Source organism: Corvus hawaiiensis, chromosome 2, assembly GCF_020740725.1.
Source record: "Corvus hawaiiensis isolate bCorHaw1 chromosome 2, bCorHaw1.pri.cur, whole genome shotgun sequence".
Classification (NCBI taxonomy): domain Eukaryota; kingdom Metazoa; phylum Chordata; class Aves; order Passeriformes; family Corvidae; genus Corvus; species Corvus hawaiiensis.
The window spans coordinates 92941948-92967813 of record NC_063214.1 but is presented as its reverse complement, the minus strand read 5'-3'; the positions used below and the strand labels follow the sequence as shown (position 1 = coordinate 92967813).

Here is a 25866-nt window from a genome sequence, read left to right as displayed (position 1 = left end):
CAGCAGCAAGTAGCCCAGGCTGGCCACGACCACTGCTTAAGCAAAGTGGCACAACACAGTGCTAGTATTTCTTTAGTGATTTTAGAGGAGAGAAAAAGCTTTGGGCTGAGATGCTGGAGCTCACAAGGCACTGGGCCCTAAGGTGGAAATGCAGTCCCATTACTACTACTGTATTTGTTGCCACGGACCATTCTGACACCATGGAGTCCTGTGTTGAATGCACAGTGCTGAGTCCCCTCTCTGCCATCAGCTCTTTTCTTGTACTTGAAGTTTCTGCAACTTCAGACTCTTTTCAGCAGTATTACAGTCCTCCTCCCAGACCACCACATGAATACAAGCAGAAGAATTAACAAGGTCTCTGCACAAAAGGTAGCAGCCCACAAAACAAGACTTTCCCACCTTCATGTAAGGTTCTATACAGTCCTGTTGCTCTAGCACATGACTGCCAGCAGAGCAACCTGCTGAAAAGGGCTGGCTCTTGTATCTTTTCTAATTTGGATTTTTGTTGCTTCAATCTCCTGGGTAAGTGTTCTGCACTTTACTAATATTTAACTTGCATATTTAAAAGCTTTGTAAAAAAACTGTTTCAATTTTGACATTTGATCATTTCTTTCTCTGGTTTGACTAATGCAGCAGTTCAGTTTTAAGATGCACATGTTCCTTTGCTGCACTGTTTGTTCTCTTCTGCCCCATGAACATCCCTCCCCCCCTTGCAAAGTAAAAATTTGTGTCTTTCTCACCACTGCTACCTACACAAGTCCCATAGAGGAATTAGATCTGCTGCATGGTTTCCAATGCAATCTTTTTTATTTCCTTCTTACTGTAAGTCACCATAACTGTGCCTTTCTTCACAGAAGCACAAAGGTTTTCCCTGTTCTCCACTGCCTCTGCCAGCACCTGCTCCAAAACTCGCATCTGTGGTTGCTGCTTTCAGCTACTTACTGCACACTTGAATGAGCATCAGCTCACATCTGTCTTCACGACCAGCTAACGGTGCTCACCCAACTGCACCTAAGCATGTTTTACTGAGGGAAGCCTTCAGTGGGTCATGGATGACTGAGGAAAACCAGCAGCTCTGAAGCAGCAACTGGAGCAGAGCCAGTAGGACCCTGACCAGCAGTTGTCTGGTCCTGAGCTCTTTAAGCTCAGAGAATATCTATCCTTGCAGAAGCGGAAAAGCTGTGAGGCTCAAGGATTTCAGATACCTTTGTCTGTAGGAAGCAAGTGAAACCCTGAAACATTTTTCAACTTACACCACACCCCATGCCTTCTGCAGATGAGAGTGAAAGGAAAGGCCGAAGTCTGGGACCACAGACTTCCTCCTCCTCCTCCTCACACAGAGACCAGCCTAGTCGGAAGGAAACGTCTACTGTTTATCTCCACTTCAGAAAACAGACACAGCCTGTGGTGAAAAAACACAGGCAAAGCCCAAGGGAAACCCTGGGGACGAAAACAGCAACTTAGCATCAAACCTGCTCAGTATTTGTGGCTTATGACTAGGAAAGCTTGGCTTTTTTGGAGCCATGCTTTTATGCTGTGCAAGAGTCTGGCTCAGGACTGCCGTTCATTGCACTCTTGACAATAAGCAATACCAGCTTACAAAAACCACATGCCTGAAGGCGGCGTGGCAGGAGGGCACGTTCACAATGCACCCAAGCTCTCCTTGCACAACTTCTTTCCGGGCCCACACTCACATTTCTAAGATTTTCACTGTAAAAGCAAAACTGCAATTCTCAAAAGAGCAACTGCATCAGGAGATTGGGCTTTAGAAAAAAAAAAAAAAAAGAACAACAACAAAAAAAGCCCTCAAAAGCCTGTATTTATTGTCAAAGTCTCTAAAATTATGAGATTTGACAATAAGACTTTTGTTCTTATGGTAACATGCAACTAGGCAACATGCAGCTTGACTTCTGCAGCCAGTAGATATTCAAAGTACTTTCCACATACAATAGGTGTCAATTTGACTTTATTTAAGGAAAAACGGGGAAAAAACAGTAATTTCCATAATACACAGAAGACAAGTTAGATAGCACTGCAAAAAAAAGGCTGAGTGTTTTACTTGTCACCAGTCTGCTTTGCAGCTCTACGATTAGTAATTTTAATGCAGTTTGTCATTTTGTATTATTGTTTAGCATCTTTATAATCAGCAGAGTTTGGGGTTATAAATCACAAAAAGTGTACTACTACTACTATGAAAAACTAAAAAACCCACAAAAATCACTTTCAAATAAACCATAAATATGTGATGCACATTAGTGTAACAAAACCATTTTTGTAAACATTTTCTCCAACATAACATGTGCATAAGATAAAAAATAAAAACACTGCAGTCATACAAGTTAGGGTTACTTTGACTTAAAGATACAGAAAATTATTACTTATTAAAGCTTAAAACTAAACCTAGGAGCTTTTCTTTTCTTCTTTGCTTACAAAAGCACTGTTTGAAGAGTTCGATGTTGGTATATGAAGTGGTTTTGTAATACTGTTTTTACCTTGCCATGTTGGCACTTCTGCGGAGGCAGAAGCTGCCAGATGGGCAGACCCACTGAAGGAAGGAGATTTCCACCCTCCCCCGGAGCCTCAAAACTTCAACAGCACATATCCATGACCTGGGCATCCCTACAGCACTGGAGCATCTTCTTCTAGGTGAATAGCATTAGCTTTCAAGGACTAGATTAATTTTGACCACATAGCACTGGAAGATTTAAATCACGCAGACTGACATTCGATCGAATCAGCTTCGGCAAACTACACTACAGGGCAGCTCTGTGATTACACCCATGTCTACCATCACGTTGCATTTTCAAGTCCCCTTTAGTTCATTATAGTACAAAAGGTTGATCGTTCTTCTGGCTGACCACACCAGGCCTGAAAAGAACACATCCTTCACCTTCGACACTATCCAAAAGTCATACAATTAAAAAAAAAAAATAGTTCTAGGTATTCCTCCGCCAGCAAATGTAAGGCTTTCTTGAGTTTTGATTCTTTTTGGGGTGTGGGGGAGTGGGGGTTGCTGTGTGCACACGCATGCGCTGGAGGTACGCATTTAGCGCTCACTTTTCAACCATCTACGATGTTCGAAGGAGAGTCTTCAGCAGCAGCGCTGACTGGGGTTGAAGGATTTACAGCAGTCAGATTTGACACCAAAAGAAGGGTCTGTTGAGTCTGAGCTTTGCACACTTGGTGCTCTTGGCTCTTAATTGATTGTGTGACCAGTCGCTTGAGCCATCAGCTTGACTGAATTGAAGAATACGTGTTTAAAAAGCCCTACCTGTCATGCCATGAAGGAAAGTTAACCACAGCAGAAGACAAAGCCCATGAAACACTAAGAGCCTGTTCACTGAATGAACAGCTTAAGGCAGCTGTCAGCAAAGTACCCCACCAAAGGAATTAAGGAAAAAGAAAAAAAAGAAAACAAAAAGGAAAATGGCTGAATTGTGACACTGTGCATTATTACAACATCAACAGATTATTATACACTCAAGAGTTCTCAAGTAATGAACATGTAGCCACTAAACAAATTATTACTCTCAAGACATTTATTAAAAATGTCAGAACTTATTCATAAAATAAAACTGACTTAAAAAAAAAAAAAAGAAAGAAAAAAAGCCAGAGCTGGGATCTTACATCTAAACACAGGTATACGCTGTTTTTATGAATAAGCCGTATTAACTACATTCTTAAAAGAGTTTTAGTGCATTGCATTCTTAAAAAAGAAAAACATCACCGCCCCAAAATGTTTCCTACAACATTTAACAATTTATAGAACTAGCCTAGTTACTTTTACCTGCCTGTTACTAAGCCCACGTGTTAGAAGAGTGAAACCTCTGGTTTAGGCTAAATTCAGACTTCTATTAAGGATGAAACTGGTTTAAAAAATGCTTGCTTTACCAAATTTTGTAAGCAAATTACATTAATCAGTGTCTCACTGCCATACCGCTACAACTATTGCCCCCACGGACTACTCTCTCCTCCTGCTGAAACTCGCTATGCAATAACAGTCAGAAACCTTTCAATCTGGTAGTTTTGGTATTAAGATTAAATTAGACATTAATGGTTTTCTTCTAAAAACGTATAAACTAAACCACCTCTTTTATTTTATGCATTAAAAACAATGAGGTAGGCACAAAAAATAAACATATGTAGTTTGGATTTTATTTCTCTTTTTTTCTTTTTTTTTCTTTTTTTTTTTAGTTCTGCGAGTGCAGACTGTGGTAAAACTGTTGTTGCACTTCTAGGTTTAAACAAAAATTAAACCTTTAACTGAGGCAGTGCTAATACTGTGACATAACCAAGTTCTGGCCTAACACAGAATCATTATAGAAAATGAATTTTTTTTTCCTTTTTTTCTTTTTTTATCATCTGCACATGTTTCAGGCAACACCTGGTACACAGAAAATGACTAAAGTTATTGGCCAGGCCAAAATAAAACTGCAGAAACAAAAAAACCCTAAGAATTCCACCCCAAGCCCCTTCCCACCCTCCCTGTCCCCAAGAAGAAGTTATCCTAGTCACTGTGTCTTTCACATTTTATAAATATTAACTTCTTAAAACCTGCACCTTCCTCTTTGTCCACATATTGTCACATTACAAAAAAGAAATGTCAATTAAATACATTGTTAACATTACTAGACTAGATCTGCCCTCTGTTTCAGCCAGTCTGACTCTCTACACCACTTCTCACCTTCTCTTGCCTGCCTCCTGTCCACTCAACAAACAGCATATTCATGGTAAGCCTGGTTTGGTTTTCTTCCTTTTTTCCCCCTTCTCTGTTTTAACACTAACAAACAGAGTCCTTCAAATCCTAGGAATCCTGGAGCTGAAGGGAAAAGAAGACCTGTAGCTTTCTAGCGTGATCCCAAATCTCAAAGACATTGTAGCACCTGATGGCAATATCTTTACAGCACCAGCTGCGTCGCAGCCTCAGTTGAAAAACATAAAGAAACCTAACACCAGTGATGCCTGCACACACATTTACACAGAGTGCTGCATTCGTGCAGGTCTGTACTCCAGTTGAAAATAATTCCAAGTTATGAAGATCTCAGACTCTGGATGTCAGCAATTCCTCTCCAAATCCCACCGCTTCTACCAGCTCAGAAGTGAAGTCCTGCCAAGGGTCATGAAATAGACTTGACTGCTTCCACCTGACCGCACGGAGGCAAAGAAAACCTGCAAAGAAAAGAGATCAGCAAATTCAACAGGTAGGACAGCACTGGTTCTAATGTGCCTTCACTGTCCCCAGTATTTGCAGTGCAATTGCAGTGCTGGTCTGGGCTGATGGGGATGGAGTTGATGCTCCTCATGTGGCCTGTGGGTTCAGGGCTCTGCATCTGTGTTAAACAGTGTTGTTAACACACCAGTGTTTTGGCTACTGCTGAACAATACTTCACAGTATCAGGGCTTTCTCTCCAGCTCCCTCACCCCTAAAAGGCAAGAGGGCTGGGATGGGCAAGAGGCTGGAAGGGGACAATGCTGGGACAGTTGACCCAAACTGACCAAATGGATGTCCCATAATATAGAGCATCATGTACACCAATAAAGGCTCAGGGAAAGGGAGAGGATAGGAGGGACATTGTGGTGATGACATCTGTCTTCCCAAGAAAGCATTATGTGTGGAAAACATCTGAACATCCACCTGCCCATGGGAGACCGTGTATTAACTCTTTACTTTGTGTGGCTTGCACGTACAGCTTTTGCTGTCTTATTAAACTGTCCATATCTCGATCCATGAGTCTTTTTGCCTTCTGACTATTTTCTTTCCCTTCCATGGGAGAGGGGAGAGAGCTTGAGGCTGGCTGGGTGTTTAGCTGCTGGTCAGGGTCAACCCAACCTAAGTACCCAAATGAAGCACACGTTTATCATCTTGGCAACAAACTTGGTGGGAGGGAATGTACCTTGTCATTGCGTTCACATAAGAATTTGAGTCTTTGTGCCCTTTTGTGCATGAACACACCATCCAAGTGTCCAGTTTCCACCGACCGGATTTCGATAGCTTTTTCTCCCCAGCCCATGATCTGGTTAGATCGGATGTATGCTTTGGAGAGAAAACAGCACATTAGCATGGGCAGAGGGCAACAGGAAGAATGGAAAAAGCACAGAATATCCTGATACACTCTAGTTAAAAATTACCTGCATGTGTGTTATTGTAGCTACACACATGTTCAGAGTGCTATTTCTGTCCTCAGAACATGTACCTAAAAAATACCTTTTTTTATTTTAATTTCTTTTGCGTGCTTTCTATGTTATATACTTCTTCCTTGAGCATTTGTAACAAAGGAAACTCTATAACCTTTAATTAAACTGAGGGAACATTGAGTTTTTACACAGGCCTCTTCTCCAAGTCTGGGACAAAGAGATGGATTAATTAGGTGTTGACTAGGAGAAAACAGAAGCCAAGGTTTAAATAGACTAAGCCCATCCACTACAGTGTGTCCCAAGCACCAGCTCTGTGTCTTACATGTTATTTTCCCTCCTTGAAGGAGTTTGTCAGCAAAAACAAAGAATGAGAGGGAAAGGTAAAACTAGAAAAAAATTACCTAGGCTCTCTTAATAGGAGTAATACTTGAAAAACTGATCTCCTTGCAAAAGCCAACTGAAAATCATTCCGTATATCTCTCAAGAGGTTCACATTAAACTCTCAAAGTAGAAATACTATTATTTGACATACTGCATTCCTTTGTGTACAAATAAAGCAACAAATCAAACATTTTTCCTTAGTGTCACAGGGGAACAAGATTAGTAGTAGTGTGAGGAAAATAATCTATTTTTGACAGGAGTAAGAAAATTAAATAAAAAGTATAGTCACCAGCATTATGCAAAGGTATATTCACAAAGCAGTTTGATGGATAGTCTTAGGAATGCTGTCAAAAATAACATATGGGGAACTTAATGAAGACTAAGCTGTTGCCTCTGATTTGCATTCTTAACAGAAAAATAAAAACTACTTCCTAGCCAGAAAAATTTAAAAATACTTAATTTTGCAGTACTTTCCTTTTATATAACACATTCATATTAGTTTTCAGTGAAATTAAATCAAATTATCTACTACAATATAATGTACACCAACAGTGCATATACCATCCTGATGGAAAATTATTTATTTTTAAATATTTCACTAGTGCTAACTGGGCCAAATAGTTTCTAAAAATTGCCAGACAAGATGTTCAAATGGTGTTGGCTGCCTCAGTGCCATTTACTACTTCACAAGCATTCCAGTCTCCAAAGGCTCTGGAATTTGCCAGCTGATATATTCTGCTTGCTTTTAGATCTAGTCAAGAGTTAATCAGCACAGGAGTGAACATGCTGTGCATGAAATGTCTTTAAATTTCCTCCTCCATTGTTGTTCCTGCTGCTCAAACAGCTATCAGCAGTCATCTCCCAATATGTGCAGGCATCCCACAGCCCATAAAATGCAATGTGCTTGCCCAACAAAAGGAAGGTGTGACCACAGCCCACGCTATGCTCCGCACTGAATTACAGCAGCACAAGCAAGAGGGATTCTGGTGTGTACTTGTGTACTACACTTATTGTTCTCACTCTCAACCTTATTTTGAGCTGGAGAGATGAGTAATCTGAAGGTGAATTAAAGACATCAAATGAGATACACCTTTTGTTATCTACATGGACTTACCCATAATATTTTATTCCTCTGCCACTTTATATGCCTTTATACTGAAAGGTTTCTACAGCTTTGTGGCTATCTAGCAAAAATTCTGCAGCGGCCTACAGAGGTCATGGTGAGTTTTTCAATCATGAACTCCACAATTTGATTGTTTGGGTTTTGTTCACAAAAACTTCAGCCAAAACAGCTGTTTTCCAGAAATAATACAGCACTGACTTCAGATGCAGAAGCAGCACACTCGATGTTCCCTCCTTCTGCCCATGTGCACAGACTCACACTCCCTAAGAGCACATTGTACATGGCACACCAGAGGCACTTACCAACTGAAGTTGGCATTTCTCCCCACTGCAGAACCACATCCTTGGTTATCCTTCCGTATGTGTTGACGTAAACTCCTTCATCCTCGTAGCAGACCAGTAGCTCCATCCCATCCGTGTTTGGGAGAATGATGATTGCGTGAGGCTGGATACTACTCTGGATCTACAGAGACAGAAAGAGGAAACTTTTGTTTTAATGCTGCAGATCCTGTGCTAGAAGAAAGAAATGAGTGGGTTTTGGTTTTGGCTGACACATCAGGGATTCACAGAATTATAGAATGGATTGGGTTGGAAGGGACCCTAAAGATCATCTAGTCCCAAATTCACTCACTTTAGAAGCACTAGATCTGCTCCCCTCGAGCTAGACACCATACACGGTGACCAAGACCTGTAAACCCTTGAAGCATAAATCCTCTCATCCTAAGGCAGACATCTAAACCAAGGAAAGATTAATTCCTCTGTAGGGGTGCCTATTTCTTTTCATGGGCAGAAAGGGAGCCTGGAGCAAGCACTGCAGATGCAGACCTCAGATCTCTGCACTGCACTGGATAGTGCTTGGGGTGGCCCATCTGACACCTCTGTGTACAATGACCAACAGGAAATCTTGGTAACTAAGGCCACCTGGCCTTAGAACAAAAACCACCACTAAGGCCAACCCTTTTGAAACCCATCAGTGGGCTGTTGTGTCATTTGTGCTGCTGGGCATTTGCAGGGCACTTGGCCATTTACCTGCTACCCCTGGAACAGTCACACTGGTCCACGTCAGATCTGAGTGGGCAACTCCAGACCATAGAGACATACTGACTATGACGTGAGGACTGACAGTGAGGCACAAACCCCATGGCAAATGTGGCCATATCTGCTTAGACCCCTCCATCCAATTTACCACTGCAAACATCTGGCAGTGATCCACAGGGACAGCCAGACACATCAGTCATTTGGGGAAAGGAAGGGGTTGGGGGGGAGGGGGTGGTGTGATCCACCAGAAAGAAAGAGAAAAACCCAACCACAGCAGCAGCTCTTACATGTGTTGGTAGATAAATATCATAGACCGATCCTGAATCCACATCAACAGCATGGAAGCCAGCGCAGGAGCCATAGATCACTTTTAGTCTCTGGCCCTCTTCTACGGTTAGATCCACCAGCAATGGCTTATGTACCAATTCTCCAAATGACTGTGAGACAACCATCAGTGAGATTTACTTTAGTGCTTCGAAAAACAGTGGGGTTTATAAAAATATGCTCGCATGCACACATTGTGGGTTTATTCCTCCACATCCCGCTGGTCCCTAGACACCAGACCCACTAGGCTAACATGTCTCTCATGAATAAGGACAGATTACTCTGCAAACTGCTGCATTTCAATCACCTAAGCTATTTTCTGTCAGGTTTACTTGGCCTGTTTGCTTTTTTAGTAAGAATTGTTCTCCCCAAAGTTCAGGGCAATTCAGCACTCCTGTAGTACTTACTTCTATCTGCACAACCAACAGTAACTGTCTGTAAATCAGCCTGGCAATTATACCAAGCCAGCTAATTTCATTCTAGCAGCATTCAAAAATAGTCCCATAACAATGCTGAGTATCACTCAGAGCAAACAAAGACTTGTGATATTGTGTCATTATTAGTTTATGCTCGGTTACAATTTAGACCTTTAAGTGTATTGTCTCCTAGAATTAAAAAAAAAAACCCTCCTAAATTAAAATATAATACAAAGTTTGTGGAGATTTACCAAAGAACTTGGAACATGGCCATGATACAATGTCAGAACATTTTTGTAAAAGGGATAACTTCAAGTGGTTATGGAAAAATCCTACCTATGGCTGAAATATACTGTTACCTTAAAGGCCATAAATTTATGGTATGGCTTTGGTGCCCATGCATAGACTTCCACAGAACTCTTCAATGCAATTACCAAGAACTTGATTCTTTCATATTTTACTGAAATTAAAGAAAACAAAAAATAATTCAGCATAATTACAAAGTCATTCCAGTTACATCAAGAAAGAAGACAATTTATGTAAGTATGAAGAAATACTGAGAGTTTTAGTAACACTATATTTTAGGATTGCTACTTCTATGAAGTTAAGCTCTTTGATACATTTATGCTACAAAAGTCATTACTCTTATTAGCAACTGACCATGTCACCATCTTTAGAATTAATTAGTCAGTACACACTTATTTCCACTTATTTTTTTCCACATTGGACAGTGCTTAGTCATCAAGACAGGAAAATGAATTTTCAGACAGGGACATTCCAATAAAAGAAGGCCGTGACTGTGGAAGAGTCCATTACTGGCAGTTCCAGTCACAGCACTGGCAGTGGTACTTTGAGCTGATGGAGAAACTACCCAGAGGAAAGGAGGAAGAAAAAAAAAATTACAACATAACTCAATTTCAAAAGCAAAAGGCAAGCTTGATAGTGGAGCACTTTCCTTTGTCCCTAAAGTCTGACATAACTCATTTGAGAAAAAGAAAAAAGATTCACAGAAATAATCAGAAATAAAGCATCATTACAATAATGATCCACACTACTGCTTGCTCTTTTAGCTGGGCAGGAAAGCAAGACTACTGAGCTGTAAGTGTTAAGGGACTTGACACTTCTTCAACAGACAAAAAAAATTCTCTCAACCTCCACAGCTGTACTGACTAAAAACAGAGCTTTTGTTCAGTCTTGTCTAGCTTACAAGACTTCCTGGAATTTTTTCACGGAGAAGAGGGGGGTGTTGAACAAAACCACCTCATCTGTGAAAGGGGACATTTGATAATTCTTATTATTTGCTCTGGGTGCTATCTGGGAATTCACCCAAATCTTAAGTTTCAAAAGAGCAATTTCTCATTTAGAGGAGCCAAAAGTTGCCTGAAGCAACTGAGATCCATAAATACCACTTCACCCTGACATCGGAGACCCCTGTTGCATCAAAGAGACAAGGAAGTGATCAGTGCCAGCTGCCTCGGTGACAGCGTCCAGACTGCAAGCCCAACTACTGGCAGAGCTGTCCTTCTTGGGAACTGAAGCGCAGCTGTCAAAGAGGCCTCTCACTACCTGAAAAAGTCTACTGTATTTCTGTGGTTCAGAGGGAAGTTCAGTGCCAGGCTGCAGCCCAGGGTAACAAACCCCTCTTCATCTGGAAGAGAATGCTCTTTGTTTCAGACGCTTCCCTGCTGGAAAGCCTCCTTTCAATAGCTGTTGATGTATTGTTAACAGGCCACTTCATTATGCTGCTGACACCCTGGGGTATGATACCAGAGAAGTGCATTATTAATTGTTTTCGGGGTCAAGCTCCTGGTTCAGCAGTCACTTACTGCCATTGTTATTGATTACGCCCCACTAGCAGGTTTTTCCAAGAGCACGAGCATGACAGGAGGAGACTGAGAACAGTTTGATTGCTGCTGCTCCACACCGACTGACACAGCTGGAAAGGAACTGAGCTGGCTCTTGGGAGAAAATCAAATCAGAGGCAACATCCAGTGCCCATTAGGATGCACCATGAAACCGAAGCAGCAGAAAGAGCTCTTGGTTCATATTCCCACCTGCAGGGCAACAGGCTCACTGTATACTCCGCTGGCTGTGAATGCTACATGTCTTTCACCAGCTTTGGTGGAAGTTTCTACAGCCAAATCCATTTAAATTACTTAAAACCACTCAAAGGGCACCTGTCTAATGAAAACACACTTGATTCTGTAACTGTACTGCAGCAGATCTGAGATGGCATTAGGGAATTTCATGAGCTAAGGGGAATCAATGAATCATCCTGAAGTTAAAGACATGCCTCTGTTCCCAGATACTTCCCCAAAGCTCATCTGCTACCTGGGCTTCCTTTCTCCTCCCACTCTTTTTTTTTCCCCCAGTCTCTAAAATCTAATTAAAGAGAGACTTTTTTCAATCTATTCCAGCATGTAAATTCATCATGGTACAAGATCAGGGAAACCTGTCAGCAAAGAAAACAGTTGCTGAGGACAAGAATCCCTCTATTACCTAAAGGGTCTAATAGACCTGGTGAAATGTTACCAGCCCTCACTGCCCATATCAGCACCCTTCTGGAAGCTGCATCCATTACAGGAAGGAGACAGATGGGATTCGCACACTCTCCAGTTCCCAGCCCATCGTCTCACCACAAAATCCCTCTCATCTTCAATTTAACCCTGTAACTTGCCATCTATTTTGGTGCTTTGCCATCAAGTTCACCCTGAGAAACAGGTAAGACAGCTAGAAATAAAACCAACCGAACTTTAAACCCAATAGCTACATGCACTGCAGTTCCCTTTCTCAGCCATCCTTTGTCCCAACTATTTGATTACTGCATTTGCTACTCACCAACTTTATAGTGCACACAGCCTTCCAAGTCGCCCACCGTTGTCCAGCCCTGTTTCTTTTCTACTTCAGGATCGTTGTGAAGGATTTTATTTCTTAACCATGACAAATAGTAAACTCGCAACTTGTTCTTCTTACCTGGCCACAAAATTAAAACAATGGTTTATCTCCATAGGAAGATACTTGCAAAAAGCCCTACCCAGGCAAACAGAAAGCCCTGCAAAGCAAACCAAAACAACAATGAAGGAGAAAATGCTGCAACCACAGACATCTCCCTTAGCTTTTACATCCATAACAGCTTCACTCCAGACTCCACCCAGACACGCACTTTCCCAATAATCAATGACAGAGACACATGGCAATACTACACGAACATAAATGACAAACTCAAGGGAATAACTCTTCAGCTATCTGGTTCTTAGGACCTAGACAACTTCCACTAGAACAGGGAATTCCCACAACAAAAGCAGAAGAGAGTCATGCACTGAGATTAAAAAAAAAAAATATATATATATAGCTGAGTCAGAATGGCTCTTTTTGACACAAAACTGTAGGAGAGCAGGAGGATGGAATATGAGACCTGAAACTTCATCTGCTTGCTAAAAGCTGATGACTGCTTTGTCAGCAGCCCTTCCCTTGAACTGCAAGGGTGTAATACTTATCAGACTGCACACAGAAACTGTGAAAGGTGTTTCTTCTCCACAGGTGAGAGAAGCTACCTGCCCAGGCTGCCCTATCTTCAACTGACAATGCATCTGCCACATCATCGAAATACGCCTCAGACTTTTAACTCTTGATAGGAGAAGGCCTCTTTGAATGAATGCAAGGTTCATGACAAACTTTATCAGTGATTCTTTAACAACTAATGGCCTACAAAGCATTTGCTGAACTAGTGAGAAGATAGTCCTAAATGCACATACACAAAGCTTGCATCCTCTTTTCTCCTGCTGCTTTGCTGCTTGAAGCCATTACAGTTCCACAGATGAAGCTGTGGCTGAGGAAGGGAGATCACCCCTGCTTTGACTAGGAGCTATTTAATAAGGCTCCATGAGGTCCTTGTGAAAGGAAAGGAAACAGGAGATGCTCTCAGGGACCCTACTTGTCAGCGGGGTAGCTCCATGCTTGTTCTTCACCAGCCACAATGAAGTGCCATGTGCCTGTCCAGTGTTTCTCAGCTGCTAGAGAAGTCACTGCAGTCACTGCTGGGCTGGCCAAGCGACACTGTACTGGTCTGTGCTGTCGAAAGCCACTTCCTATCAAGATGGTCCACCTGGCAGCCTGCTAGCCAGATCCAGCTATAGAGTTCCGCTAAATGTCTTTAATTTGTCATTTAAGTTTTCACAGGATGCCTGCTGACAGATTAGTTCACAGGTGGCTGCTCAGGGGATACTGGCTGCAGCAGGACATGAGGCCCAGGCATTGAGACCATCCTCCACATTGAGCTGGCTGTGCCGGAGCTGGCACAGACCCCCTACCCTGATGGCAGGGGATCCCCAACAGGGGTAGGCTTGTCAGGAAAAGCATCTGCAGGGGCTGAGGCAGCAACATGGGGAAGCACAGCTTGCAAACAGGCTTCTCCATTGACTCCAGCACCACAAGCCATTGCATTAAAAATACACACAGTCTAAAAGATCTTTTTATGATTACTTGGATGGGAAAGGACAGGAGGAAAAGAAGAGGCAGTTTCAAAGTAAAAAATCTGTTCACTGAGCTTAAATTTAAAGTGGAATTGGAGAGGTGATTGCAAATACTGGATCTGTCACTCAATTTTAAAAGCCCTTCTGTTCTGATGCCATGCAATGAAATGTGAAGTAACACTGCACCATCTATTGTTTATCTCCATTACAAATGGGACTATAGATTTGGCAGTAAATGAGTACCCTGATTTACTTCCTGACTTAAAATTTATTAAGCCATGTTTCATAAAGGGGTAAAGCCCTACCACTCCTGTAGCTTTCTCAAGATTTGGAGGACTAGAGCAGGAAACAGTATTTCCAGAAGTCCCACATGTAACCAAGGAAAGGTCCTTCCATGAAAACACTGCAAATTATAGCCACAAGGGCTCTTTTAAAAACACTGAAAAATAGGAAACATAGTTCATATCAGAAGCTACTGCAGTTCTGGGCAAGGAAGAACTCAGAGGGCTCAGGGTCAGTACAATGTTCCAAATGCTTTTAAAACCATCATGAGTCCCTGTCCACAAGGAGATAAATTCTGCCTCAGATTTTTCCATGGTTGTAGCTTCCCCAGTAGCTTACTCAAACTTGAAGACTCAGAACAAACAGTACACATGGGAATTTCCCAGCACGCGGCTACATTTTTTCCTTTTGGTTCACATGATGTGCACCAGGGTATTTCTCTCCAACCAGAAATATTTTTCAAAACAACTGAGAAATATCTCAAGTGTGTTCCCATTGTGTTTTGGTGTCTAGACCACAAGGAAAAGTCACAAGACAGGAAATTCCTTTGCCTTTCTGCAGCCTGACATGAAAAGAGTAGGACCAGTTAGTTATATAAACATGGCTATGCATGTATTTCAACAAGTTTTGCTGCTCTTAATGTTCCCATTTGGAGTGCAGAGATCAGATCCTTCTCCTTGTAAAGCTCTACCAGTCAGTTTAAACAGCTCTCAGAAATCTGGTCTTTTTTATCTTTTGCAGGGGTCTAATCATTATGACCATTGAATAAGAAAGAAAACTCTGCTCCAGCCATCAAATGAACTAATCAGACAATGAATTCTGTGAGAACTCCCAGGCTGGATTCTCCCACAGACATAGTTTCAAAGGCAAAGTCCTTTTCCCTATATTGAGTTTTTGTTTTTATTGTCACTGTGGTTTTTAATTATTGAGCAGGCAGATTCCAACCAGTTCTTCCACTTTGTCATCTCCTCCTACCTTCCTGGTGCCACCATCAGCCAGCTGGGCTGGCAAAACCCTCAGGGAGCCACAACTGGAGCGTGTTCTGTATGCATGTTGCCACTCTCTCCTCCAGCAGTTTTATGACTCTGCACTGTATCATCTCAGCAGAAGAAACCATGTTTTTTGCCTCTCAACAGCATGAACTGAAGAACCAATCAACTACTCTTGCTTTACCTGCAAGGCTTTCTTGTACCATTTCTAGAAGGCTCAGCATCTCAGTATCAAAAGCTTTGTTGTCAAAAAGTTCTGTACTTCAAATATAAATTGGGTCAAGAATTGATATAATGTTTTCAGACTCAAGAGTGTGTCTATTAAAACCAAGTTTAGGTGACAATCCTCTTAAAATCCTAGCACACGGCAGCTTCTTCGCACAACGCAGTGACACCTTTCAAACCCTACCACCATCAGCACATCACTTCCCAAAAAACTCAGGGGAACATACAGCTGAGTGCACCACAGTGAGCTGAACAATACTCCCAGCGAAGCTGCAGCAGCGCGGGGACAAAGCTCAGAGGGAGTTCAATAACTAATCTGCCAAAACACACCATTTGCAGAAACATAACTTCATTCCAGCATCCCAATTTTGCCTGGAGTGGTGAAGCAACTCATCACAAATAAAAAGATGCTTAGGGAAGTCCAGCATGAGAGTAAAAAACTGAGATGTGGAGCACAGAAGGCAAAAGCAGGACATAAGGGGAAGCTTGGGCATAACAGCATTATGGTTTCACTGAATATGCTCCCCCAGCCCTGCCTTTCACTGGGCAAGGATGCCTCTTCTGCCTCATACTCCAGTAACCTCCCATAAAACACAGGAGATGGCACAGACACAAAGGCATAGAACAAAGATCAGCTGATTTCTTAAGGGTTAATGTAGCGTGTCTCCACAGAGGAAGCAATAGTTTTGAAGGAAACAAAGAAAACGGATGTGTCAGGGTACTCCAGTTGTGACTGACGCAAACATCAATAAACTTAAAACAATTATACACAAGACTGAATCACGGACACTTGTGAATTGTGTAGCATATGTTTCAAACCAACAGATTTTACACAAGTTGGATTATACAATATTTTTGTTTACAAGGTCTGCTATAGTATAAAATCTATCAAATGGTGCCTTTCAAACGGCTTATATTTTAACATACAGCACTAGACATCAAAAGGACACACAGCAGGTTGTGTATTTTTAAATGCTGCCTGATTCATCTTTTTCTTTTTATAGATTTCATAGCATAGCTGTATCTGAGAATGCAGCAAGTGACAAACCAACAAAATTCAGTTGTTCCAGACAGAAACAAATCCCATGTTGATGACAGCAGCATGGGCATGGGTCTTTGGATCTGTGGTAACACATGGCTAATGCATTAAATTCCACTAAATTGTCTACTGTGTGTCCTTTTGAATAAGTGTTGGGAGAGCCAGAGATCTCCTCCAGCAGACTCAGAGAGATTCTGGAGCCTCAACAAAGTTTAGGTGAGTCTGAACAACAGCAAATCCTGTGAGAAACCTCATTTAACAACCTCTCCCAGTCACACACAGCACAGCAAAGACTTATTTCCCAAACAAACCAAAACAAAAGGAAGGTAAATGGCTGAACAACACCAGTGAAGAAAGACTAACAATGCACCACATCAAATTGTCTAACAGCAGGTTAACCTTATGCCATAACTTTCTAGAGTCTAAGAGTCTGCAATCTCAAGCTTCATACAACATATTTCTCATCAGCACACAGAAAACAAACACAAGCATCACCACCACCCTTCATCTCCCATTAATTTGTCATTCCCAAGTTGTACCCAGTGAGAGACCAGGCACCAATCTCCCTTCTTGCTCTCTGGTCATTTCCACACCATGTACACACTGTACTCCTCTCTCTCACACTTTTACTGCGCATCACTCTTACTTCCCTATTTTGCAAGAGCTTTCCCCATTCTACAGATTCTAACGCACAAGAAAAATGTCTTTAAACGCAAGTAGCACACTGTGCTTTGGTTAGAAAGAGGCCAGGTTGAAGGCAATCATGACAGAGGGAAAGAATGCCATTTTCCCAAACTTCACAAAACATTAATTTCCAGCTCTCAAATACTGAACAAGGGAACAAAGCCAGACATTTCCCCCAACTTGTGCAGCATTTTTAAATGTCACCCCACAGAAGGAAGGACAGGGAGCAACCAGGCATGGGTGTTGTGTGGAAAACGATTCACTTGCAGAAATAAACTGTAGACTCAGAGAGGTGAAATGATGGAAAACCCACTGACTTCAGTCAGGACTTCCCCCTCAATACACAGGCTGCCAAGAAAATCTTTCTGCCATGCCATGCCAGATGGAGGAAAAATATAATGTTCAACAGTTAACTTTACCAGAAATTGTCACCAAGACATTCAGCCCTTCAAGTACATCCATTTGCTGGAATCGTCTTCGATTGATGAGCGGATAAACCTTCCCCTGTCCACTTCTGTCTAGCAGCATCAGACCACTTTCAGTGCCCACCAACAAGTTCACTCCTAGAAAAAACAAAGCCAGAGATCCAAGTTAGTAAGCACCTTTTCCACATATTCTGATGAAGTGATGATTGATACAGCAACTGACTTGTTTCAAGCAGGTCTAACCACTGCTGACTGGGTCTCATTTGCCTGCAGCCTAAAAGCTCTTACGATGCAGAGGCTCTCTACATTACCTGCCCACAGTGACTATTGACACCAAACGGTGTCCAAAAGAGTAAGAAACTGGAAGACCACGGAGAGCTTTCTAGAGCACCAGTTCCCAAACAAAAAGGCATGCTAATGTTGGAGGAGGAGTGAGGCACAAAGTGGTATGCAAGCCTGTGTATTCCAAATACGTATTAGCTGTTGTTAGGGGGGTGGTAGCAGGATGCTTTTGACATGGACATGGCAGTAAAAACAGTTCCCACTGGGAGAAACAGATTGTGGTGCAGCCCTCCTGTAAAAGGATAGGCACTGGGTTTGTTCCCAGCTTCACACCAATCTTTTCCATCTGACTGTTAAAACCAGAGGAACTACAGTAATCTCGTGTTTCCACAGGCTTCTCCTAAAGATCAAGCAAATATAGACGAGAGAAGTCAGTAGTCCAGTTTCTTTATACAAAGTTCCAAAGGTCCATTGGAACACTTTCCAAGAGACCATAAAACCTTACTATTTAAAATCAATTACTTTTTTTTTACATCATAGATATATATGAGACTAAGTTTTAAATTCCTATTGTGTTATCACTCTTAAATTTTATAACTATTTATTTGCAATAACATTTAAGTCCAGAAGCTCATAAATTTTGCAGAGACAGTTCAAATACACTACAGGAAATAGAAATCAAACCAAATGTATGACTCACTTTATTAGGCTTCCATGTTGCAATCCCAATATAAAACTTGCCATGCTTTAGCACAATAAAATAATGAAATAAGAAAAGCAAAACTCACACAAGATCATCATAGTTACACTGCTTAATGGTCTTAATCCCTAGTCAGACAATTAACCCCACACACAACTATACTGATGCCAATGGGCCATCTGGGCTGATCCCATAATGAACCTTTTCTGATAGAGCAGGTGTGCCCAGTGTCCAGGTGTGTGTGTGTGTCTCAGTGCAGTCTGCACCTACAGCAGTGACATGCCTTCTTACAGTACTGAAAAAGGGCATTACTGCTCACCTAAACAACACCCTGGATACCAGGCATGGGAGTGGCTTGCAAAAAGGAAGGCCTGACCCAGGGGACACCAAGTATCTCTGAAAGGGGAGAGAGTATTAGGGGGAAGCAGAGCTGCAGCCAGGAGGAAGTAATGATGGGGGCTGAGCTGCTGATGCTGAAGCACTCTTAAAAGCCTTTAGGTGGATGAGAAAAAAAGATGCAGCCCATACCATAGTGAGTTCAGAAATTATCACGCATCTCTCCATTTTCCTCTCTCTAGCCTTCTCAGTAAGAAAACTTTAGAGGTCCCAGCAGCCTCAAGGCATTTTTTGCTTGGATTTACTCTTCTGCTACTTCTCCTGGGAGGCCTGTCACCCTCCAGGCTCTCCTTTAGCTGCTGACACCTCCTTCATCCCTCTGCTGCCCACCTCTTGCCTCCGCATCCCCCACATGGTTTGCACTAATCACAGAATCACTGGGTTGGAAGAGACCTTCAGGATCACTGAGTTCAACCCATGCCCCAGCACCATCTCAACTAAACCACGGCACTGAGTGCCACATCCAATCTTTTTTTAAACACTAGCTGGATCCCATCCCACAGCTCCCATGGGCAGTAGGCATTTCACCCAAGAGCATTTCACACAGACACTCTCTCATACTGGGAGACATCATCAGATTGAGAAGCGGCAGAAGGAAGCAGGGAGAGCTAGACACACACAAGTCAGGGCTTAGCACAGGCTGAAGCAGCACCAAACCAGCCAAGGAACTGCCCAGCAGCTGGTCTCCTTCCTGCAGCTCCAGTACCCATTGACTAAAGCTATAAGCTTCAACATGCATTTCTGCACTTTTTCCAGTGTGGGCTACAATTCAAAGCAAGCCATATGCAAACCGCTCCCTCAGGGTCCCTTCTCCTCTTTGCACATCAGGGCTCCATTGCTGCCGCCTCCACCCTCACCTCTCCTGCCGCTGCCTTTGTGGTGCAATTGTTTCTGCTTTGAGTTCTCATGCACACCTGTCCCCCTTCCCTTGGCTACATGTACTTGGAGATGAAACTAACAAGGTACTATGCTGGTGGCAAGCAGTGCTTGAATTTTACAATGCGGACATCCTCCTTACTCACAGACAGCAGAGCTCTTCTACTGCCACCCTACAATTAAGCAGTTCTGGCTTTTTCAAACAAATGCAAATGCTTCCTGAAAAAGCACAGGCTGGGAGTAAAAATCTGTGTAACTGCATCCATGTCATTAACATTGACTTTCACCACTCAAAACTAGAAGACACAGTATCAGAGACCTAATGCAATTAGTAGCTTGCCAGATACTACTGGCATTACCACTGGTAAGGCTAATCAAATCAAAGCAAAGCAAGTCCCCCTGTTTTTCAATGAAAAGCATCACCATGAAATGGTTTAATTTTCTTAAGGGTAAAGGAAGTTAAACCTTACCAAGAAGCAAACGTGTACCAACTTGTATCACCATCAGTTTGGCCCTAAATGTTCAACAAGGAAGGGCTGTGTTACAGCCGTAAAACACCTCTAGGATTTTACACCTATTCTTTAAACTACCCTAACAGTCAGATACATAGATCAAAGAAATATAAAACCATTAACATGAATTGCTACTGGCAAAACAAGGCAGATCAGAGAAATTATGAGTCATCTTTACTGACACCATGTGATTTCTCTCTGATTTGCCCTCTCACAGCCTGGAAGTTTACATTTGCACAAGTCTTAACTTTATCAGAGAACTTTACACAGGAGTTCAAGCAGAAATAGTGTTGGGGTAAAATTTCTTACCAGTAAGTTCTGGAAATAAAGAAAGCAGCAGATAGGAAGACAAGGTGTTGGGAGAGCTATTTAATTGACACAGTTTTGCAGGCAAGAAGATTGGGACAACAGTACTGTTCTGAGAAATAGGAAATGCTGGAAATAACGCCAAAAGAGAACTAAAGCCTTGGAAAGAGCTATAAAAATGTAAAAAAGAGAGGGGACTGTGTTACCTATATAATAATCATGTGACTTAGGGCAATGGCCAATTCTCTTCTTCCTTAGTTTTTAAAATGAGCTGCATGTGCATTTACAGTCTGCCAAGTTTAGGGATACTAGATAAACATGTATGTAACATACACAAGCATCAACTATTAACATTTAGATAATGAAAAAATTCATGTGTCCCCATAGATTCTGGCCAAGAAACCAACAACAGAGAAAAGCTTTCACTGGGTGTTGCAGCAGTGATTCCACACTGTAGCAGGCAACAGGCACTGCTCTAAGCCTGATGAAGTGTGGAATCCTGACTGTCTGACACCAACACAAATTATCCCTAGTGACAAGAAGACCAGACACACTTAGTCAGCTGACATCTCGTACCCAGCTTCTCTCTGCAGTAATCACTCTTAACAAAGCTAAGTCTCAGAATGGAAAATATTCCTTCTATCCTTTTCCCTCTTACTTCCTACATATACTGATGGCTGAGGTGACAAGTCATCTTACGCAACACATCTTAATCAAGCCCTGAAACAGTACATTAACAAGAGCCTGAAGAAGATGATTATTTTTCAAAAGAAATACTCTGTGTGCACCAGGTGTACACTGCAAGGACTACTATAAGCTCCCGAAAGCTGCAAGAGATGTACTAGGGCTCAGAGAGAGCTGAAAAGGATATCCTGATCAACTGCATGAAGCCTCTCCCAGACAACTAGTGACAGGAAAAGAGGACACTGCCTCAAGCTGTGCCAAGGCAAGTTCAGGTTGGATACCAGGAAGAACTTTTTCACTGGTTAAGCATTGGAACAGGCTGCCAGTGGAGGTGATAGAGTAATCATCCCTGCAAGAGTTCAAGAAACAACTGGATGTGGTACATAGTGCCATGGTCTAGCTGATCTGGTGGTGTTGAGTCAAAAATGATCTCAGAGGTCTTTTCCAACCCTAATGATTCTATGATGCTCAGTCTAAACTGTGCCATCAGAAGCATGCACGTACCAGTGGGAAATTATATCAAAGCAGAAAACACAATAATAATCAGGTCTTGCAACAAAAAAGATGTAAACAAGCACTGAATAAATGCAGAGAAACAGCTACAGTTTTGGAGATACATTATCAAAGGCTGCAAGCTCCTACTGGCATGTCTACACTTCAGGAGTGCAGGAGGCAAAGGAAGAACATGTTTGCATTACCCCATAAGGCCGCACACAGTATCTCAGAATTGAATCTCTTCTTGTATTTGCGAATCTCTGGTGTGTCACTCTGTGGCCGTGTATTTGTGGGATTCACATTGACAACTGATCCTTTCCGCGTAGGGTCTTGCCTTATTGCCTCTGATCTCATTGCTTCACTAGAAAATCCTACTGGAAGAAAAAAACGTAAAGTGCATGTAATATCCCTCCAGTGCTAGATTCTGGCCATATATTCTCTACATCATACAACTCAAATCAGTAACTCAGAATACTGAGAAAGTCTTTCTTTTTTAAGAAATGTAAATGGAAAAAGAAAATAAACTATGCAATACATTGCAAAACAAATAAAAAGCATGATGGTAACATTCTTAAGTACTTTAAAGAGCCACTGAAATCACTGAACCCTTTTTTCAATTGTCATCTTCAGCTACTTTACTTACCCACAGAAGTCACAGTTGTCCCACTAGATGGAGAAATCTGTAGTAATCTGGGGTCTATAAAAGGTGTAAAGGAGGAGGAAGATTTGTGTTTCTGGAGTGTGTTACTAGCGGACTGAGTCTGCAATGTAAATTTCAACTTTATTAATATTAATGACAATAAAAAGCATGGATAACAAACACCAACATTTTAAAGTCACTACAGAATTATGCTACAGAGCCTCCCCAAGCTTTTATCCTTCCTTTATTAATACACAATGCACTGCAGGCACCACACCTGAACTAGATACATATGCACACTGCACATGTTACAGCAAAATGTAATTAGCTAAACTGTCATCCCTGAACCTCAGCTGCTAGCAAAGCTTTTTAGGACAGACCACTACAATTAGGCACAAAGCAAGGGAATGTCTCTCCTTTTGAAAATCTGCTTAAATGTATGTATACTATTTTATCTGCACACTGTCCACTATCTACAATTTTTGAATTTATGAAGCATCTCCTGACTTGAGGTAGTTTAATATATTATGATGTTTGATCTCTTGGCTTGTGCAACAAAATCAGAACCATCTGGGATCAAGCATTCACTTCTATAATGGACTATGTTTCAATGTTTGCTACTGTTCATTCTCCCTATTTTGTTTAACCTGAGCCTCTTGCCAGAAAGCTGCAGCAGATTCTTCCACCTTTATTTGACAAAGCAACATATTAAACCTGTATCGAACAAAGGTGCTCATTAGTGTGGAAGGTGTAGCAAACAGTGATATGACACTATGAATATGTAGTGGATAAAATCACTGGTGCTTGTTATGAGGTCTAAACATGAAAAAACATAAAGAAAGAAGACAAGTGAAACAATGAACTGTTAAAAGTGGAAATGAAACGACTTAAAAACCCTTGCCAGTTTAGTATTACAGTGACAACATATCATACTGAAGCAGAATGAGACAAGTGGGGGAAAAAAAAGTGTGTATATATATAAAGGGTGTGCATGTGGTAAGTTATACCAAGCAGTACTGGGTTTTTGCTCAGTTTTATGCAAACATAGTTACAAGACACTTCTTTAGCATCAACTAATCTTCAACCTCTGATCTTCCTAATCCTCTACAGAAAAAAATAGCAATGGGTCTTTGGAGTATATCCCTCCCCTGCACAACCCAGTACCAAAAGGCTCTTCCATCACCAGGCACTGCCACAACCTCCACTTCCCAAGCTGAGTTAACTGAACCCTGCTTACGTATTGCTTAGATCAAAGTAAAGAGCAAGCATATCTCTGGATCAATCAACTGATCTCTATAAACTACAAGAGTGCGCTTTTAGAAAGATCAAAGACCAATGAAGCATAGCTGAAAATTAAGTATTATGCTAAATGAATTTCCAGGAGGAAACTCTCCCTCACACCCACCCTACTGCTACGTGGTTAAGAAGCATTTTTGATTATGTGGTAAACATGCACATTGCCATAAGCCTACCCAGCTCACTGCAACCTCTCCTCACCACAACACTTGCACACCTACATGGCAGGACTGTACCCTGAGAAGCAGCAGCTTCTTTTCACCGGGTTTCGCTTGCCCTGTATGACCCCCTGCTTGAGACTCTCCTTGTAAGCCAGGCTGGCCACCCAGCCAGGAGTGGAGACACCATACAAGGCTCCTTGCTCACTGCTGGGGTTGGTAAGGGGCAAAAGACCCTTCGTTCATTCCCAGGTATGCATATCCTCTGCTGCAAGGGGTTACACGCATGTAAAGGACCAGGCTTTCCCACTAGCACTTGGTAAAGGAAGGCACCATCCTGAGATCAGCCCAGGACAGCAAGAGGGAGCTTCCCCCATAGTGAAATCTTCTCCCCTTGGACACAATCAGCATTGGCGGAGAACAGTGATCTTTACACAGCTGCTTCTCAGGGTACACACATACTTGGAAAAAAACCCAAATATTTCCCCCCATTCATTATTTCAAAATAACAATACCTCAGGTTTTTACAACCTTCCCAGGCAACACCTGATTTGTTCACCCAGCCCACGTGGCAAGCTATAGTGAGCAAAATCCCTCCACAGCCACTTCCTCTCCCAAAGGGTGAGTCTCCACAAGCAGCTCCTCATATGTGTGGAGACACTAGTCCAGCCTTTACTGACAAAGCCAAAATTAACTGCTAATTCTGAAGAGGCACATTGCTTGCAATTAGCCTGCTCCCGGAATAAAACAGAATTAAAAAAGAGTATTGGCTTGAAAATGCAGTAGTCAAGTTTAGTTTAAAACGAACGCCATGCAATTAATGACTCACTAAAAGGAAGCAAAAATAGTAAACTGGCAAGTTTGGCGTGGGACTGCTCTAGAGTTAAGGGCTTCTTACGCAGAACTGAAATGTGTTATTTGGGAGGTGGGAACAAAGGTGACAGGAAAAAAAAGCAGGGGAGATTGGCTGGAGTTCCTTTGCAAACTAGCTACTAGGCAATGCTGCTATAACCCTATGAAAGCAGCCAGCTGTGGTGTAAGACATACCTCATTAGTAGTTAGCTTGTCCTGGGGTGTCTGTGGGGACATGGTGGGTGTCGGCTGGCTGGAGGATGGGGAAGAGGAGGTGGAGGAAGTGGAGGAGGAATGGCTTTGCTGTAAGAGATCTGGCAAGAGGTGAATGCGACCGGCAAAGCCATTGCTCTCATGATGGCTGGCACGCTTTTTGTCAACTGTACTCTGTAGAAAAAACAGGCACACTTGTCTTGCTCAAGTGCTGCTTAAAGGTCTATATCCCTAACAACCTGTCTCCTTCTCTCCCTCACTTCCTACCTTTTCACTTTTTTTTTTTTTTAAATTATTTTTTTAAATAAGCTGACAATCCATGCTTTGATGCCTGCATGGAAAGTGGGCAGAGATACTAGAATTCATCAAATTCCCACCGGCAGGCAAAAGCTTGGTTCATGTGGTTGACTTGCACAGCCAGTTCCACCAATTAACAGAAGAATAACTGTGCTGCTAAGTCCAACACCACAACAGGGACAAGCACATTTTTGGGGATGGGGATTTTTTTCCCTATTATTTTGTTTTAAACTAACTTAGATCCTATACAGATAGCAGTTCGGACTTTCTGGAGAATCCCTTCAGCTAATTATTTAAAACAATAACCATGAAACCTTCATTTTCAAACAAGAGGGCTCAATTAAGAAATCAGCATTCAGTTGTGAAACTCAGAAATGCGATTACTGAGGAAACTCCTATAAGCTAACACGCTCATTAACACACAAGCTCATTAACAGGGAACCATTATCTTTCAGAGGCACAAGGATGCAATATTTTCAGAATCAAAGGCAACAACACAGCACTCTAGCTCTGTCCACATTCTCTGCCTCACCACCTATTTTGCTTCTCCCCCACACCAACTCTTGTGTGAAATCACATGTACATGTGTGTGTATGTTATCTGGGTGGTCTGTATGCCCTCAACTAC

At 42.1% G+C, this 25866-nt stretch overlaps 1 protein-coding gene across 12 annotated transcripts in view; it reads right to left on the bottom strand.

Annotated features, from left to right (window-relative positions):
• Window positions 1-1949: 1949 nt before the first annotated feature.
• The window catches only part of MAP4K4 (mitogen-activated protein kinase kinase kinase kinase 4), a 168032-nt gene continuing 144115 nt past the window's right edge, over window positions 1950-25866 (bottom strand). For 6 of the 12 annotated variants that reach the window (XM_048325926.1, XM_048325903.1, XM_048325922.1 and 3 more), the window contains 10 exons: window positions 24925-25116; window positions 22427-22544; window positions 21987-22157; window positions 17527-17670; window positions 12255-12389; window positions 9776-9876; window positions 8964-9113; window positions 7942-8101; window positions 5895-6034; window positions 1950-5169 (listed from right to left, as the gene is read on the bottom strand). In XM_048325926.1, coding sequence (XP_048181883.1) covers window positions 5086-5169; window positions 5895-6034; window positions 7942-8101; window positions 8964-9113; window positions 9776-9876; window positions 12255-12389; window positions 17527-17670; window positions 21987-22157; window positions 22427-22544; window positions 24925-25116 — 1395 coding nt within the window. In that variant the 3' untranslated portion in view covers window positions 1950-5085. The remainder of the gene's footprint in view (window positions 5170-5894; window positions 6035-7941; window positions 8102-8963; window positions 9114-9775; window positions 9877-12254; window positions 12390-17526; window positions 17671-21986; window positions 22158-22426; window positions 22545-24924; window positions 25117-25866) is intronic. The other 6 variants (XM_048325945.1, XM_048325955.1, XM_048325991.1 and 3 more) reach the window with 2 other exon arrangements.